This window comes from Akebia trifoliata, chromosome 6 (genome assembly GCF_017979445.1).
Source record: "Akebia trifoliata isolate Shusen 1 chromosome 6, ASM1797944v1, whole genome shotgun sequence".
Classification (NCBI taxonomy): domain Eukaryota; kingdom Viridiplantae; phylum Streptophyta; class Magnoliopsida; order Ranunculales; family Lardizabalaceae; genus Akebia; species Akebia trifoliata.
The window spans coordinates 10,458,859-10,472,235 of NC_141380.1; the positions used below are offsets into that span (position 1 = coordinate 10,458,859).

Consider the following 13,377-nt stretch of genomic DNA (forward strand, 5'->3'; position numbering starts at 1 on the left):
TGCGTACAAAATAGGGCAAAGCTCCACCTATAATGAAGTCTTCAGTCCCCTCGGGATCAAAATTTCTTGGACCTACATTTAACTATGCTTTAAATTTGTATATGAAAAGCATAAAATTGGGTGTCTAATTTTTTACAATGAAATTGATCTGTGATCACTACTATGAGTAAAGAGAGAGACTTCTTTCTCTTCATCTGTAAAGCACAATAATTATTTTATAATGAAATCTTATTTATCAGTAATTGATGATGTGGATGACTTGAGGTTTGAAGGGCTAATCACATGGTAGAGAGCTAATAGAAATCAAACAAGATATGGTGATCAATTTAGATTTATAGACCAAACAAAATCCTAAAGACAAATGGATCATAGGTAGATTGACACGATTAGCTCCCACGCCTGGAATTGAATCTTTGACTCAACTAGATAAACCCTTTTGCTTTGATAGATAATTCCGAATTACTTCCATGGATTATATTTATATTTATATTTGGTACAATAGTTTTGTTAGATAGAAAATGTTTACGTGGTTTTCGCTTGTAGAGTTCTTAGTCCTTTTCAAGCCATGGAAGTAATTCGGAATTATCTATCAAAGCAAAAGGGTTTATCTAGTTGAGTCAAAGATTCAATTCCAGGTGTGGGAGCTAATCGTGTCAATCTATTTATGATATATATATATATATATATATATATGGAATGTTAACGTCCAAGACCTCATGGGGATGTTAGCATTCTACAAAACTTTCTTTTTTTAAGAATACCCCTATTCATTTTGTCATTTAATGAAAAATATATGGTTATATTAGTCTTTTTACATAATAAATACTTATATGTGTAATTAATACTTGTCTCTTTCATAATAAATGCTATGGGTATTTAATCTTTATAATTAAATATGTTGTTACAATAAATGATTTGATAATCAATGCAAACAAACCCCAATTTGTTTTCACTAAAAGACAATGAATAGGAGTATTATTAGAAAAATAAAGTGTTGGAGAAAATCCTCAAAGGAGATACTTTTAAACACCTCAAAAACTTTAGACAAAAAAAAAAAAAAACCACTGCCAAAACAGAAATGATTAAATCCTTCATTTCAAAAATGCGATTGTTCCTCTCCTTCCATTAAAATCACTGACTGCATGATACTTAATCATGAATAAATATTTAATTCTAAGACTAAATTCTTTTCTCAGCCAATTCATTACATAGCTCCAACTAGATCACTTTCTAAAGAGAATATGGAAAGGTACCAGTTTTTCAAACATCAAAAACAATATGGAACCTGTTCTTGGTTGACACTGTTCATTTGGCCCATATGCAACTAAGACACATGGAATTTAAAAAGGCAACAAGACTTATGAAGGTAGTTTTGATGTCAAAAGAATATTTAAAGATGTTCTCAAGTTCCATAAATCCTATAAAGCCAAAAACCAAAACTGTGCAACAAACCAAATATGAATTTAAGATAAAGAGATAACTAAAACGTGCAACTTCTGTCACTTTTTCTTTCAGTAATTTCTTACAAATTAAAATCCCTCCCATACCAATACTGAACAAAAATTTCCTAGGATGAAAATACTAAACAAGTGGAATTGATGGTTCTACCTTCCTTTGGAGATACCGAAGTATCTGTTGAATAGAAAATGTTGGTTTACCTCCTGTTTTGGTACAAAACCTTGCCACACTTAAAAGGGTTTTTAGTTCTCTAGAATCATAGCTATTTCCAAGATCTGGATCTACCATTTTATGCATGGAATTAGTAAAGCTAGACCCTTGAACCCATTGGACTAAGTCAGTACCTTCCTTCTCTAATGATTGTCCAGTTATTAGCTCAAGAATCAGCACGCCAAGCTGGGAAATTGCGTTCCTGCGATCTTGGTCCATGCAACCTGGGAGGAGACGCCTTGAACATGAGGCGGCATTTGGTGTGGCAGCACGGGTTTCCGTAGAACCAAGAATGCAAATGTCAGAGAGCTGCAAAAAGTAGACAAAATTGTCAATATTCCTGAATTTTTCTCCATTGTATTCCAAATTTTTATGTCCTTGAGGCACGGACATCAGCCTAAGCTTTCACAAAAGAAAAATATATATGGGGCACAACGTTAATATGCCTTACCTTGGGAACAAAGTTCTCATCCAACAGAACAGTACTTGAACTGATGGACGCGTGATATATAGGTGGCTCACAGAAAAAATGCAGATACTCCTGCAGTGTAGATAACACAAACGCTAAGTAATATGGATCATAATGTATAAAAACATGGAGATCATGTTGGAGAAGAAAACCATATAGTGACAATGACTCGTAATCATGGTGATAACACACACACACACACACAATTTCTGTAAATTTTAGAACAATAAAATTCCCTATGCATGTGCCAAATCATCTAGATAGTCCAACCAAAGCTCACTTACTTGTTTGGCCACAACTCATATTTCTAGCTTAGACCAGGCAAAGGTGGCCCATCCATTGGATAGTCAAGTTCAATGAACACATTCGAGAAATGAACGCATTTGAGAAAATGTAAGTGTACCTTCAATAGGCTGGTGATAAACTACGAGAAATTTGATTGGGATGGTTTGGGGATGTTCAACAAAAGCTGATTACAGTGATGATCCCAATAGAGCGACAGTAAGATCCAAAAGAACATGAATGGAGATAGTAAAAGTAGGCAAGAACTCACTTTCAAAAACACAAGACTTGGCTATGAACAAAGTTGAACAGAGGATTAAGTTTCCTTTAGCGGGCCCCAAATCTTTGGGATAGTTGTTTCTTTTATTTTATTTTATTTTATTTTAAACCTAACCACCACACTGGTTGGGCCAAAATATCAGTTGTGGAAAATTTTACAATCATGCATCAACACAGCCTTTAGCTTACTAAACTAAATAAGGAACTACTATTAATTTGGATGGCATGTGATTGTATTTAGTTCATGAATTTTGATCCTACATGTAATGCAAAACGAAAAGGCAAAAAACCGAAGTTACTTTGAACCTTAAAGAATGAGGCTGCTCAATCATATTCCTGAGAGTAGGGAACAATCAGTGCAGAACATTATTGTATCAAATCTGGGTTCTCACTTTTATTGGAGTGAACTCTTCAAGGAGTTCAGGGGAAGGGGACGGGAGCAGGGGTGAGGGTGTTGAATACTTTTTGGATAGATGGAATTGGTTTTCCACTTTTATTGGTGTAAACTCTTTAGAGGGTTGGGGTTGAAGACTTTTTGGCTAGATGGGACTGGGTAGGTAGCATTTCTATATAATAGTTAGCTTGGGGCCGGGAGTTAACTATTGATCTGTATATGGTTGGTCACTTCGATCTCCTTTTTAATGACATTTCTACTAATAAAAACCACTAAAAAAAATATTGTCAGAGACTGAGACCAACATAGAAAACAAGTAAAATAGTGCACACACACACAACTAATGAATATTATCAGAAGGCAAACCAATCTTTATGGTTGTATTTGTTCTTGAATGCACAACTTTTAATTTCCCTCTCAAAATCTAAGTTTGAATGTAAATGCAAAATCAATTTTCAGGATTTGCAGAAGGAAAATTTGGTAAGGCATTAGGTAACAAGAGCTTCAAAGATGAACACTTTCTTGAGCCAACGAGTTAACATCATCATGAACAGAGTGACATGTCTGACCAGGATTCATGTTAAGGGGTGGCAGATTTTTACATCAGGGGTGTGTGTGTGTGTGTGTGTAAAATTAATATGGTGACTAGATCACCTACCAAAGCAGCTGCTACACCAATGGCAATTTGCAGCCTTGTCCTCCAAGTCAAGGGAGTCTTAAGAGGGTCTGCACAAAAGCTATTTTATTAAAAAAAAAATTATAACAAAATCATAAGTTGAAAATACAAAACAAGGTTTGTGCTCCAAATGATACCATTAAGATGATCCTTTAGGCTTCCATTTTCTGTATATTCAAACACAAGAAACCTGAAAATTGTAAAAAGAGAATTTCTTATCGGTGCAATACATTCAAGGCATAATCTTTTCCAGACGAAAGGTATTGACAACAAAAATAAAAGAGGTATATCCATTGTAAGAAATCTGGCAAAGGAACTTAGGAGGTTTTAGACTCCGGATGTTTTATCTAAATTTTTTTAGTCTCAAGAGGGAAAAATAAAAAATAACAACATAATAATAAATATATATTATAATAAAAAAAAAAAGAAGAATCTACTGTTAGTCTGATATTTTAAGCTCTTCATGCAGTAAATTCAGATCATAAAAAATCTCATGATATTCTTGTGAAAATTTCCACAATTTTTTCAAAGACCATATTCTGTACAGATATATAACTTTCTCATGAGAAACTCCAGTTTTTGTCATTTTTTTTCCCTTTTGTGATAGGTTTAAGTGTAAAGGTGGGAATTTTGATCCCAGATCTGTGATATTAACGTAGACAAAATTTATCACCTCATGAAGGCGGCACCTTCTTTTGTCAATTTTATAGAATTTGAAGAATATTGCACGAAAAAATTCAGATACTTCGGTGACAAATGATCAAAAGGGAAAGGCATCAACCTCTCATGTTCTGTGGAAAAACCTCTAAGAGAAACAAGGTGGCGATGATGCAATCGCCCCAAGAGTTGCACTTCCCCATAGAAGGCATCCTTCTCTTGATGAAAAGCTCCTATTTCTTTCACAACAGCAAGAAGACCATCCCGAAATTGAGCCTTGTAAACAGCACCATCAGTGCGTTTAGCTAAGATTCTGCCAAATCCTCCAGTTGCCTTCTTTATATCCTCGTATGAAAAGCGCCTAACAAAAGGTAATGGGCCTGCTAGAAATGAACACCAAGAAACCCAAGAATGAAGTTAACTGGACAGCACATACATGGCAAATGTAACTCCTAATGAAGGTAATCCTGTCTTGAAGGAGATGTTATCTGAATTGCATAATCAGATCATAAGGCACTTGATTCATTTTATTCTTTAAAAGTTTTAGTGAACCAAAAATAATAATTGTAGAAATAGGCTATTCCATAAATAATACATATAAAGATTTTTTTTACTTCTCATAACTCGGCTTTCCTCCTAAATACTTGTGAAGTAGTAGAAATATAGCAGAAGCGAGATGGTGGCTTTAGGCAGAACAAAATGGAGGAACAGAACTCATTTAGACAACCCCAAATCTTTGGGATAAGGCTTTGATGATGATGATAACAGAAGCCAATTTATCAGGTTACAATGTAAGGATCATAGATGAGTGCCAGAAAACAATTGGTTCTTTCAATATTATATTTGACTGAGTTAGTTCTGCTAAACTCCATGGTTTGATTTGATATTAGCTATGAAGATCATACGACAAACTGAGAACCCAAATCTGGATTCACAACATTTATCGACAATGTCATAGCAATAAAAAAAAGGATCATAGTTCACTAATAAAAAGCAAAGTTGAGGATAGGTTAGATCAATATATTATGAGCATGAATAAATAATTAACAAGTGAAGAATCATCTGACAATTCTCAGCTACTAAAGTCCCAAGCGGGCTACGAAAAGGCCTCAATCTACAGAATAATATAATACAAAAGTAACAGGAGAAATACTTATGGATACCATTTTTATCCACACCTAGGATGGTTACACGTGTCCTCGGATTCAGCAATGTACTCACGTGCCAAGACCAAGCATTTGTGTAAGAATGGAAGATGCTGAACTGTGGACATGGACGTGCTAATGATAGTAGACTATAGTTCAAAAGTCTCAGATTGTCCCTTTCTCCGAGGACAAGCGGGGCATACCCTTGGACGAGCACCCTCTTTTCAAGCCAAAAGAATCTCCATAAAAGGTCTGAGCTGAAAATAGCACGAAGAAAAAGATGGAGGTAGTATGAATTTGATCCTACCACCCAGCTAGGTCAAGAACTACAAGCTCGAATATTTTCTCTGCCACCTGACCGAGAACACCCAGATTTCCTAAACATAGTTAGAAGCTTGGATAATAGAAAAAGATACAGTGAGCTCGGAAATCATATCAACTCGGTCTGAATTAACAAAACAAAATGAGACAACATTTAAGAGGATCTGAGCTCTACATATCAATTCTCTCCAAATCATCTCATTAAATATGATATCCCCTTTACTTATAAAAAAAGATGGAGATAGACATTCCCTACCAAAGCTACCCCAAAACGGTAAATCTCACAAATCCCACATTAATTACCCTAAAACTCTACTAATCAAACTCAAGTGTATGCATTAATGAGGCGTGGGCACAGTCCTCGAAAGGAAAAGTTAGTAACCCCCATCCAACTCAGCATCCAGCACACAACTTATGTGGACCAATTATGTGGTGACACCACTCCTAATAAAAACATATATAAAAACACCTCTCAAAGATTGAGAGAGGGTTCAAAATCTGAAATCTCGTCTCCGCTTTTCTCAAGCATTCTCTCCATCACTGTTCATCATCTCTCCCATTTTCTTCCTCAAGAAATCATTCACTCACCTTATACAGTTCCTTCTTCTAGTACTAACTTAACCATAGGAGTTTCCTTGGCAAGCACCACACTAGTGTCCCTTTCATTCTTTCCCTCTCACCTTCTTGCATGGTACTAGATGATTTGAAGTCTATAACACAGTAGAGTGCATTCATTTGGAGATGGAGGATAGCTAAAGCTTCTCAACCGTTGATTCCAACCTTAAAAAGCATCTTTAGGAATGGAAGGCTTAAAAAGCATCCACAATAGTCACATCAGATGGAAAGGAGCATCCCTTTGCCTCTACGTATGCATATGGCATAGCGAGGGGTTTGGAATCAACTTATTCCATAATTAGTGGGTTGGTCCCATTGAAAAGCTTTTCTATGTCAAAAAGTTAACTAATATGGTGATCTCAGATTCAAGGATTTTTTTTTCTGGATTTCCATTTTTTCCCAAGACCATCCAAAAATATACCAGATTGAATATTAAGACAATTCAATTGGGCTAGTTTTATCTCCAGAGGTATTCTTGGGATCCCAATCCCTTCGAATGTCTAACATATGTATGGTGAGGACAAGGATGAAGATAAGTACTGAATATTCCTATCTTGACAATAAGTAACCATCAATACAAGGGATTTAGTTGGACTATAGCAGATAAAAATAAATATACATAGGAGGTACGATCGCATCAACATGAAGCTAAAAATAAGATACCTTAGTGCCCAAAGCATCCTGGAATTGTGATGATTTCAAAGCAAAAGCTTAGGGCATACCTTTTGCACCAAGGCAAGATATTTATTAAAAGAGAGAATTCACTTTCAATCTCTCAATCCAAACCACAATTCTTTAAAAAAAAAAATTCAATTCATTCATTTCACATAGAAACCAACTTAATGTTTCTTTGCATCATAAATATCACACAAGTGGCATACATTTCACTAAATCATAGTTCATAATGCATACCGAAAGCCCCAAAACCTTGAATCTCTTCATCCTGTTACTTCAATTTATTATTAAAAGTAAAAGTAGGAAGAAAAACTAGCCACCTAGTACTAACAGATAAGACATAGAAGATCCAATGATAACCCATTGTAGACATCAATACTCTATATTGAACAATGTCCAACACACAGGATCAGACCTTACATGTTTCTGTTGGGATTCCTGATCACCACTTGCCACTTGTTCTTTGAAGCATTTGTTATGATTAAGACAATTAGCTCCCTCCAATTCATTTTTTAGCAACAAACTAAAGCATTTAAGTGTGGTTTTACCACCTTAACCCTCTTGTTTTATTTAAATCTCAAGCCCAACCATGCACATGGGCTATGGTTTTACCCTTTTATCAAAAATCCTTCCAACAAATCCTTGCTTTCTAATGCAAATAAAAAAGAGATCTTGGGCTAGTTTTGAAAAATAAATATTTTGATTCTTGTGCCCCAAAAGTGCTCTAGAGAATTCCTAATGGGAATTTACCACCTTAACCTTAGTTTGTTAAGGCACATGGGAGGTAAATTACTATAAAGGCCTCCTTTTTTAAGATAAACCCATGCCATCACAAAGACAATTATTGAAATTATCTGAAGTTTGTAAGACAGTAACATTCCTACCCTCGAATGATTTCTCTAGAACTCTTGAGGCAATTTACTACTCTAACCCTTGATCATCTTGATTGGTAAGAGACAAAGAGTCGTAAATTACCATTAAGACTCTATTGATGGAGGATAAATGAAGTTCACTCTCATTGTTCAATTGCAAAGTAATGCAACTTGTTAGGTGAGGACCATTATATTCAAAGAGCTCCCAAAAACAAATCTATAAAAAAAGGGGGATCTCATGGTTTCCATCATCAATTTCTTAGTCTTAAAACTCTACAAAAATCCCTTCCTCCTCTCTCATCCTCTTAAACTCTCTACCTCCCTCAAGTCTTTGAAGAATAAAAAGATCAAGAAGGATTCCAAGGCAACTTAGGTAGTGTGTAAATAATTTAGGCATTTTCTAGGCACTTCTCCTTCTAACCCTCTCTTTTCATTTGGGTAACTTAGAAGCCTTGTATGCAAACCACCCCCCATCTCTATCTAAATCAACAAGTCAAACCTTGCTTGGGGAAGGCTTCCAAGCAATGGACCCAGAAGAGGGTAGAGAAGGGGTAACCTAGATCTAGAACTCATTTTTATCAAATTCAAGCATAAATAGCAAGATAAACAGACCGAGAATCTCTTTCTAGAGATACGCATTTTTTTCCTTGCCAAAAGCAAAATCCTATTCCTGGGAAAAGTTGCATTCATGTAGTATAACTCTTAATAAGGCAATATTAGTGAGAGATACTCTTAGAAGACCACTTTCTGCAATTATGTCAAATCAAAATTCCCTTTGAGGACACACTTCATGTTTCATAATATATGTTTCCAATTCTTAAAGCATTTTCATCATTAATGGAAAAATACTGTCAGAACAGTGGATAGATCAGATAATTGGGCTGACGGGATGGAGGGTTCTCCCTCATGAGAAAAGCTTTTGAGTTAATTTCAACTGGAAGACAATCACTTGAAGTCAACTTTCTGTCCACCAAAGGGATCAGTAATCTTTGGGGGTTTAGGAGTTATAACTTGAAGAAGAGAAATATGTCTGCACCGACAGAAAATTGGAGACAACAACTTCCCAAGACTATAATACCCAAACCAGGACTTCAAATGGATTGGTTATTTTTGTGTTAGAACCATCTTGAAGTCTACTTCATCCTAGTAAAAAATCTCTCCAATTAGAGTTGATTAATCAGATTTTGATAATGATTTCTATTTAAAGATCAAAATACCAGATTGTTGAAATCTCTAATCACCAAGGTTCAAAAATCCATTTCTATGCATTTTTATATGTTGTTCATATGAAGAAGAAGAAAAAATGTGTTCAAAGGTTCCCCGCACAAAAGGGATCAACCTAAGCCTTGGTTCAAAAAATTGATGTGGTTCTAACATAGAACCTACATTTGTCCAATCTTTGCCCCATACACACCATCTCCAAGTTTTCAAAGTCTTTTAAAATGGCCAAGTTCTGTAGTTAACCATCGCAATGATCAAAGAGTGGGGTTCCTAAGACCTTCCCCACTCTTCAATTGAACCCCCTTACTCAAATGTCTATGGTTTGATCATAGGAGTCACTTTCTTTAAAAAAGGGTTTTCAAAAGAAATTTCTGTTTTGGGTGATCATTCACACCCAAAGAAAAATCATGAATGGTGATGACTCCTGAATCCAAGTAGTTTGAATTTTCTTTAATGAAAATTCAATATCTACATTCTACACCCATTATACAAAATTATATAGGCTACTCGATCAATGTTCCCCTCAACAATCTTGCCATGGCATAACATTACATCATATAGAAACCAACTGAGATGGTCTACACTTGGCGTTCCTATGGAGGTTTTAGGCCTTCCACTCCTTGAGATTGGTGTTGAAGGTGATCCAAAGCCTAGGGTTTGATCCACTAGAGAAGTCTTTAGTCTTTAATCTTTAATCTTGAAGTGACTGATCCTTGTTGCACAGGGGGGCTCCAACTTTTCTTCCAACAAGTGAGAAGGTAAGAAATAAAGAATGAGTGGGACACCAGTGTGTTGCCTACCAAAGAAACTCCAATGTTAGGGCTAAAAAATGAAAAACAAGAAAGGTGTAAGAGAAGATGAACTGTAGAATGTTGGGGAGCTTCTTAGTAGTGAGTACTGATACTTCAAATTTAAACCCTATGTCAGTCTTTGAGAGGGGTTTTTATAGACTTTTCCAGGAATAAGTGTCACCACACAGTTGATCCAAGTAAGAGATGAGTGGTTTGCTGAGTCGGTTGGATGGATGGTCAAGCATTCCTTATGATCTATGTCCATGCCTCATTAATGTTACACTTGATTTAGATTAGCAGTGTCTCAATGCATTTAATGTAGGGTTGGTGGGAGCTCACTGTTTGGGAATAGCTTTATCAAGAATCATTTGTCTATCTCTTTTGATAAGCAAAGGAGGATATCACATTAAATGTGAAGATCTGATAGAGAGAGAGGAGCTCAGATCCCCTTAAATGTTTTGTTTTATTATGTTTGACAAAGTCAAGCCAAGTTGACGGATTTTCCGAGCTCATATGATTTTTTCTATCATCTGAGTTTCTAATAGTGTTTTAGTGAATCTAGTATCCGTGGTCAAGGGATGAGGAAGATGTCACATGGCTATTGTCCGAGCTGGTGGCGAGGTGGAAGTCTTACTGCCCCTGGGCTCATCTAGGAGGACGTGTGCTCATCCTCGGTGTAGGGGATGATCCAAGATCTTTGGATTCCCTTCTTACTACTCAAGTGCTCAGGATTGACCTCGGTCTTGTCACGTGAAGGTACTGCCAATGTGAAGATCTTGGAACACGTTTCACTATCCCTGGTAGATTGGGGTAGGTCCAAAGAAAAAAAATTACAACACAAGTTTGTTTCATGTCTAAAACTACAACAACAATTACACCAAACTCCCAATTTGTATAGCCCTTTCTGGAATAAACCTCAAAATTTTATTTTCTGACTCAGAACACTGTCCATTCTCAACAATTCATTGAGAATTATTAAGGACAACACTCAAAAAAACCATTGTAATTTAAGCATACAGATCCAAATCCTTCATGTTACTCTGAAACAAGTTGAATACAATTATCAAGAATTACACTAAAAAATCAGCATAACCAAAGATCCAACCCTAAATGATTCCTCATAGATCGAGGATTACACTCAAAAACAAATCGTTCAAGTCCAAATCCTTCAATATTCTACACACACACACAAAAAAAAAAAAATCAAGGAGAATAATAAAAAATTAAACTCGAAATTCAGTAAAATTTACACATCCAGTTTCAAATCATCTAATGTATTTCAAAGCAATGTGAGGTTAATTTTCAAGAATCTCACTCAAAATCCATATAAATTAAGCATCCAAAAATTCAAATTATTTGACATCTTTCAAAAAATAAAAGAAAAAAAAGAATCACTCAAAAAATTCACTACAATTTATACATCCAATTTTAAATATCCGATATATTTGCACCAAATTAGACATCATAACAAGAATCAAACTCATAATTCGGCATAACTTTAAGCATTCAAGTTCAAATAATCAATAAAATTTCGAAAAATTTTGAGAATAAATATCAAGAATAGCACTCTAAATTCAGGAAAAGAAAAAATTATACATCCAATTTTAATTTTCAGGTCTACTGATATCTTTCAAAACAAGTCGAGAATAATTGTCAAGAATTACACTCAAAATTAAGTATAAACGTAGCATTCAAGAACAGATCCTTCGAAATTCTTTAAATTCAACCTACACTATATCATCAAATTAAGAAAATAAGACTAAAACCTCTCTTGCGACTCCAATCGCAATTTTGAGAACAAGCAAAGCACGAACAGAGAAATCGATCCATCTTCGAATAAATCTAAGTTTCGAGAGAGCATTTTCAAGATCACAGAGCTTTGCCTATATATCTCCATGGATTCCTTTAAGCAAATCTGAAACTTTACCATTGTCTCCGGTAAAAGAGAGAGAGATGATGAAGTAAAAAACTGAAGTAAAGTTTTTTGTCCTTGTCTCATATATATCTTTCCTGCAAGGATATCTATTTTGTGCCACGTGGAGGGCCACGTCAGACCATTGCCCATTGCCTACGTAGTCCATGAAGAAATCTCTTGAATTTTTTTCATCAAATTAAAATAGAATTGAGATGAATATAATAACATTTTTTTTTTAATACCACAATTAAAAGTATTTATAACATACACAATATAACAATTTATGGTATTTAAAAAAAGGAAACATTACTTAGTAAAACAGGGAAGTCAAATCGTCGAGATTGATGTTTCAAATAGTTAAAATCAACCATTTAAATCCTTGATCTTGACAATTGTAAAAGAGGTCAAGGGAAAAAAGAAAAAGTTTACCAAATGAACCATCGAGTTACCATCCAAAAAATTTGGGGGATTTAGAAAGGAGTCCGTTGGTGGTATGCATTGAGTAAATTTTCCATAAAAAAATCTAAATAAGACGATTTTGAAATATTTATGGTTGAACAGAAATACATATAACATATAAAAATTCGTGTGTCTTCCAACATCTTCAAATTTAAATTGACTTCGATTAATATGTGCAAGTGGATTTTCAAAATATGATTTTAAAACTCATTTTGACATCTCATCTCCGAAAGAGACATCAGAGACTGAGTTATCTCAGACAAGTCGTCCAACTTAGTCAAGACATCTCATTTAACAATGACACAATAAGATTGACTTTTGAGACATAATACTGACTTTTGAGAAACACGTCAAATTTGAGACAATTTGTCAGACCCGTCTTGTTGGTAGACGATACCAAGACGAGTCATCTCGGTCTCTGACGAGATTTAAAACCATGTTCCAAAGTCTTTTGTGAATTATTGATAGGTTGTTACGAAAATGCAATGAGGCATTCATCATTTTATATATGTCAATTTGATCATCTAGTCTTAACACACATGTATAGTAACAAAATTTGGCAATTTTTTGAAGAAAAAAAAAACACGCTTAAAATGCGATTTGCATCCCTGGTGATTAAAATGATAAAATAAAAAATCAAAATAAAAACACGACTTTCTCAATTGTAACAAAATTAAAGTTGTCATTTTTGCATATTTTTTTCCCCTCACATGGACAAAATTTTGAATATTCTCTCTTTTTTAAAATGTGGGTTTTGATACATAATAGAATTTAATAATTCATAAATGTAAAAATACGAGATTTGATGATAATAACTTGATTTTATGAATTTAGATATATATTTTTTCATAACTTTTAATATATATTTTTATCTTTTATTTTCATCATTTTTAATATATTTTTTTCGAAGTTTTCCCTTGCCGATTTAAAACTGTACT

At 34.7% G+C, this 13,377-nt stretch overlaps 1 protein-coding gene across 2 annotated transcripts; it reads right to left on the reverse strand.

The window, feature by feature from the left end:
• Positions 1–1,395: 1,395 nt before the first annotated feature.
• On the reverse strand, positions 1,396–12,014 carry LOC147400179 (putative receptor-like protein kinase At1g49730). 2 transcript variants are annotated; one of them, XM_086445778.1, is made up of 6 exons: positions 11,832–12,014; positions 4,550–4,808; positions 3,906–3,958; positions 3,751–3,818; positions 2,120–2,209; positions 1,396–1,977 (listed from the first exon to the last, which is right to left on the reverse strand). In XM_086445778.1, exons 1-6 carry the CDS (start codon positions 11,893–11,895, stop codon positions 1,582–1,584), a joined length of 930 nt encoding a protein of 309 aa, XP_086301904.1. In that variant the 5' UTR covers positions 11,896–12,014; the 3' UTR covers positions 1,396–1,581. The 2 variants fall into 2 exon arrangements, with proteins under 2 accessions (XP_086301904.1, XP_086301905.1); XM_086445779.1 differs by having other exon boundaries at positions 4,550–4,805; positions 11,832–12,012.
• Between the last annotated feature and the right edge of the window lie 1,363 nt (positions 12,015–13,377).

Coding starts and splice junctions, on each gene's coding strand:
- LOC147400179 (XM_086445778.1), bottom strand. CDS start 11,895: ATGGATCGATTTCTCTGTTCGTGCTTTGCTTGTTCTCAAAATTGCGAT. Junction 4,809..11,831: donor CGATTGGAGTCGCAAGAGAG/GTTTTAGTCTTA, acceptor GTTCATTTCTAG/CAGGCCCATTACCTTTTGTT. Junction 3,959..4,549: donor TTTTCCACAGAACATGAGAG/GTTGATGCCTTT, acceptor TACAATTTTCAG/GTTTCTTGTGTTTGAATATA.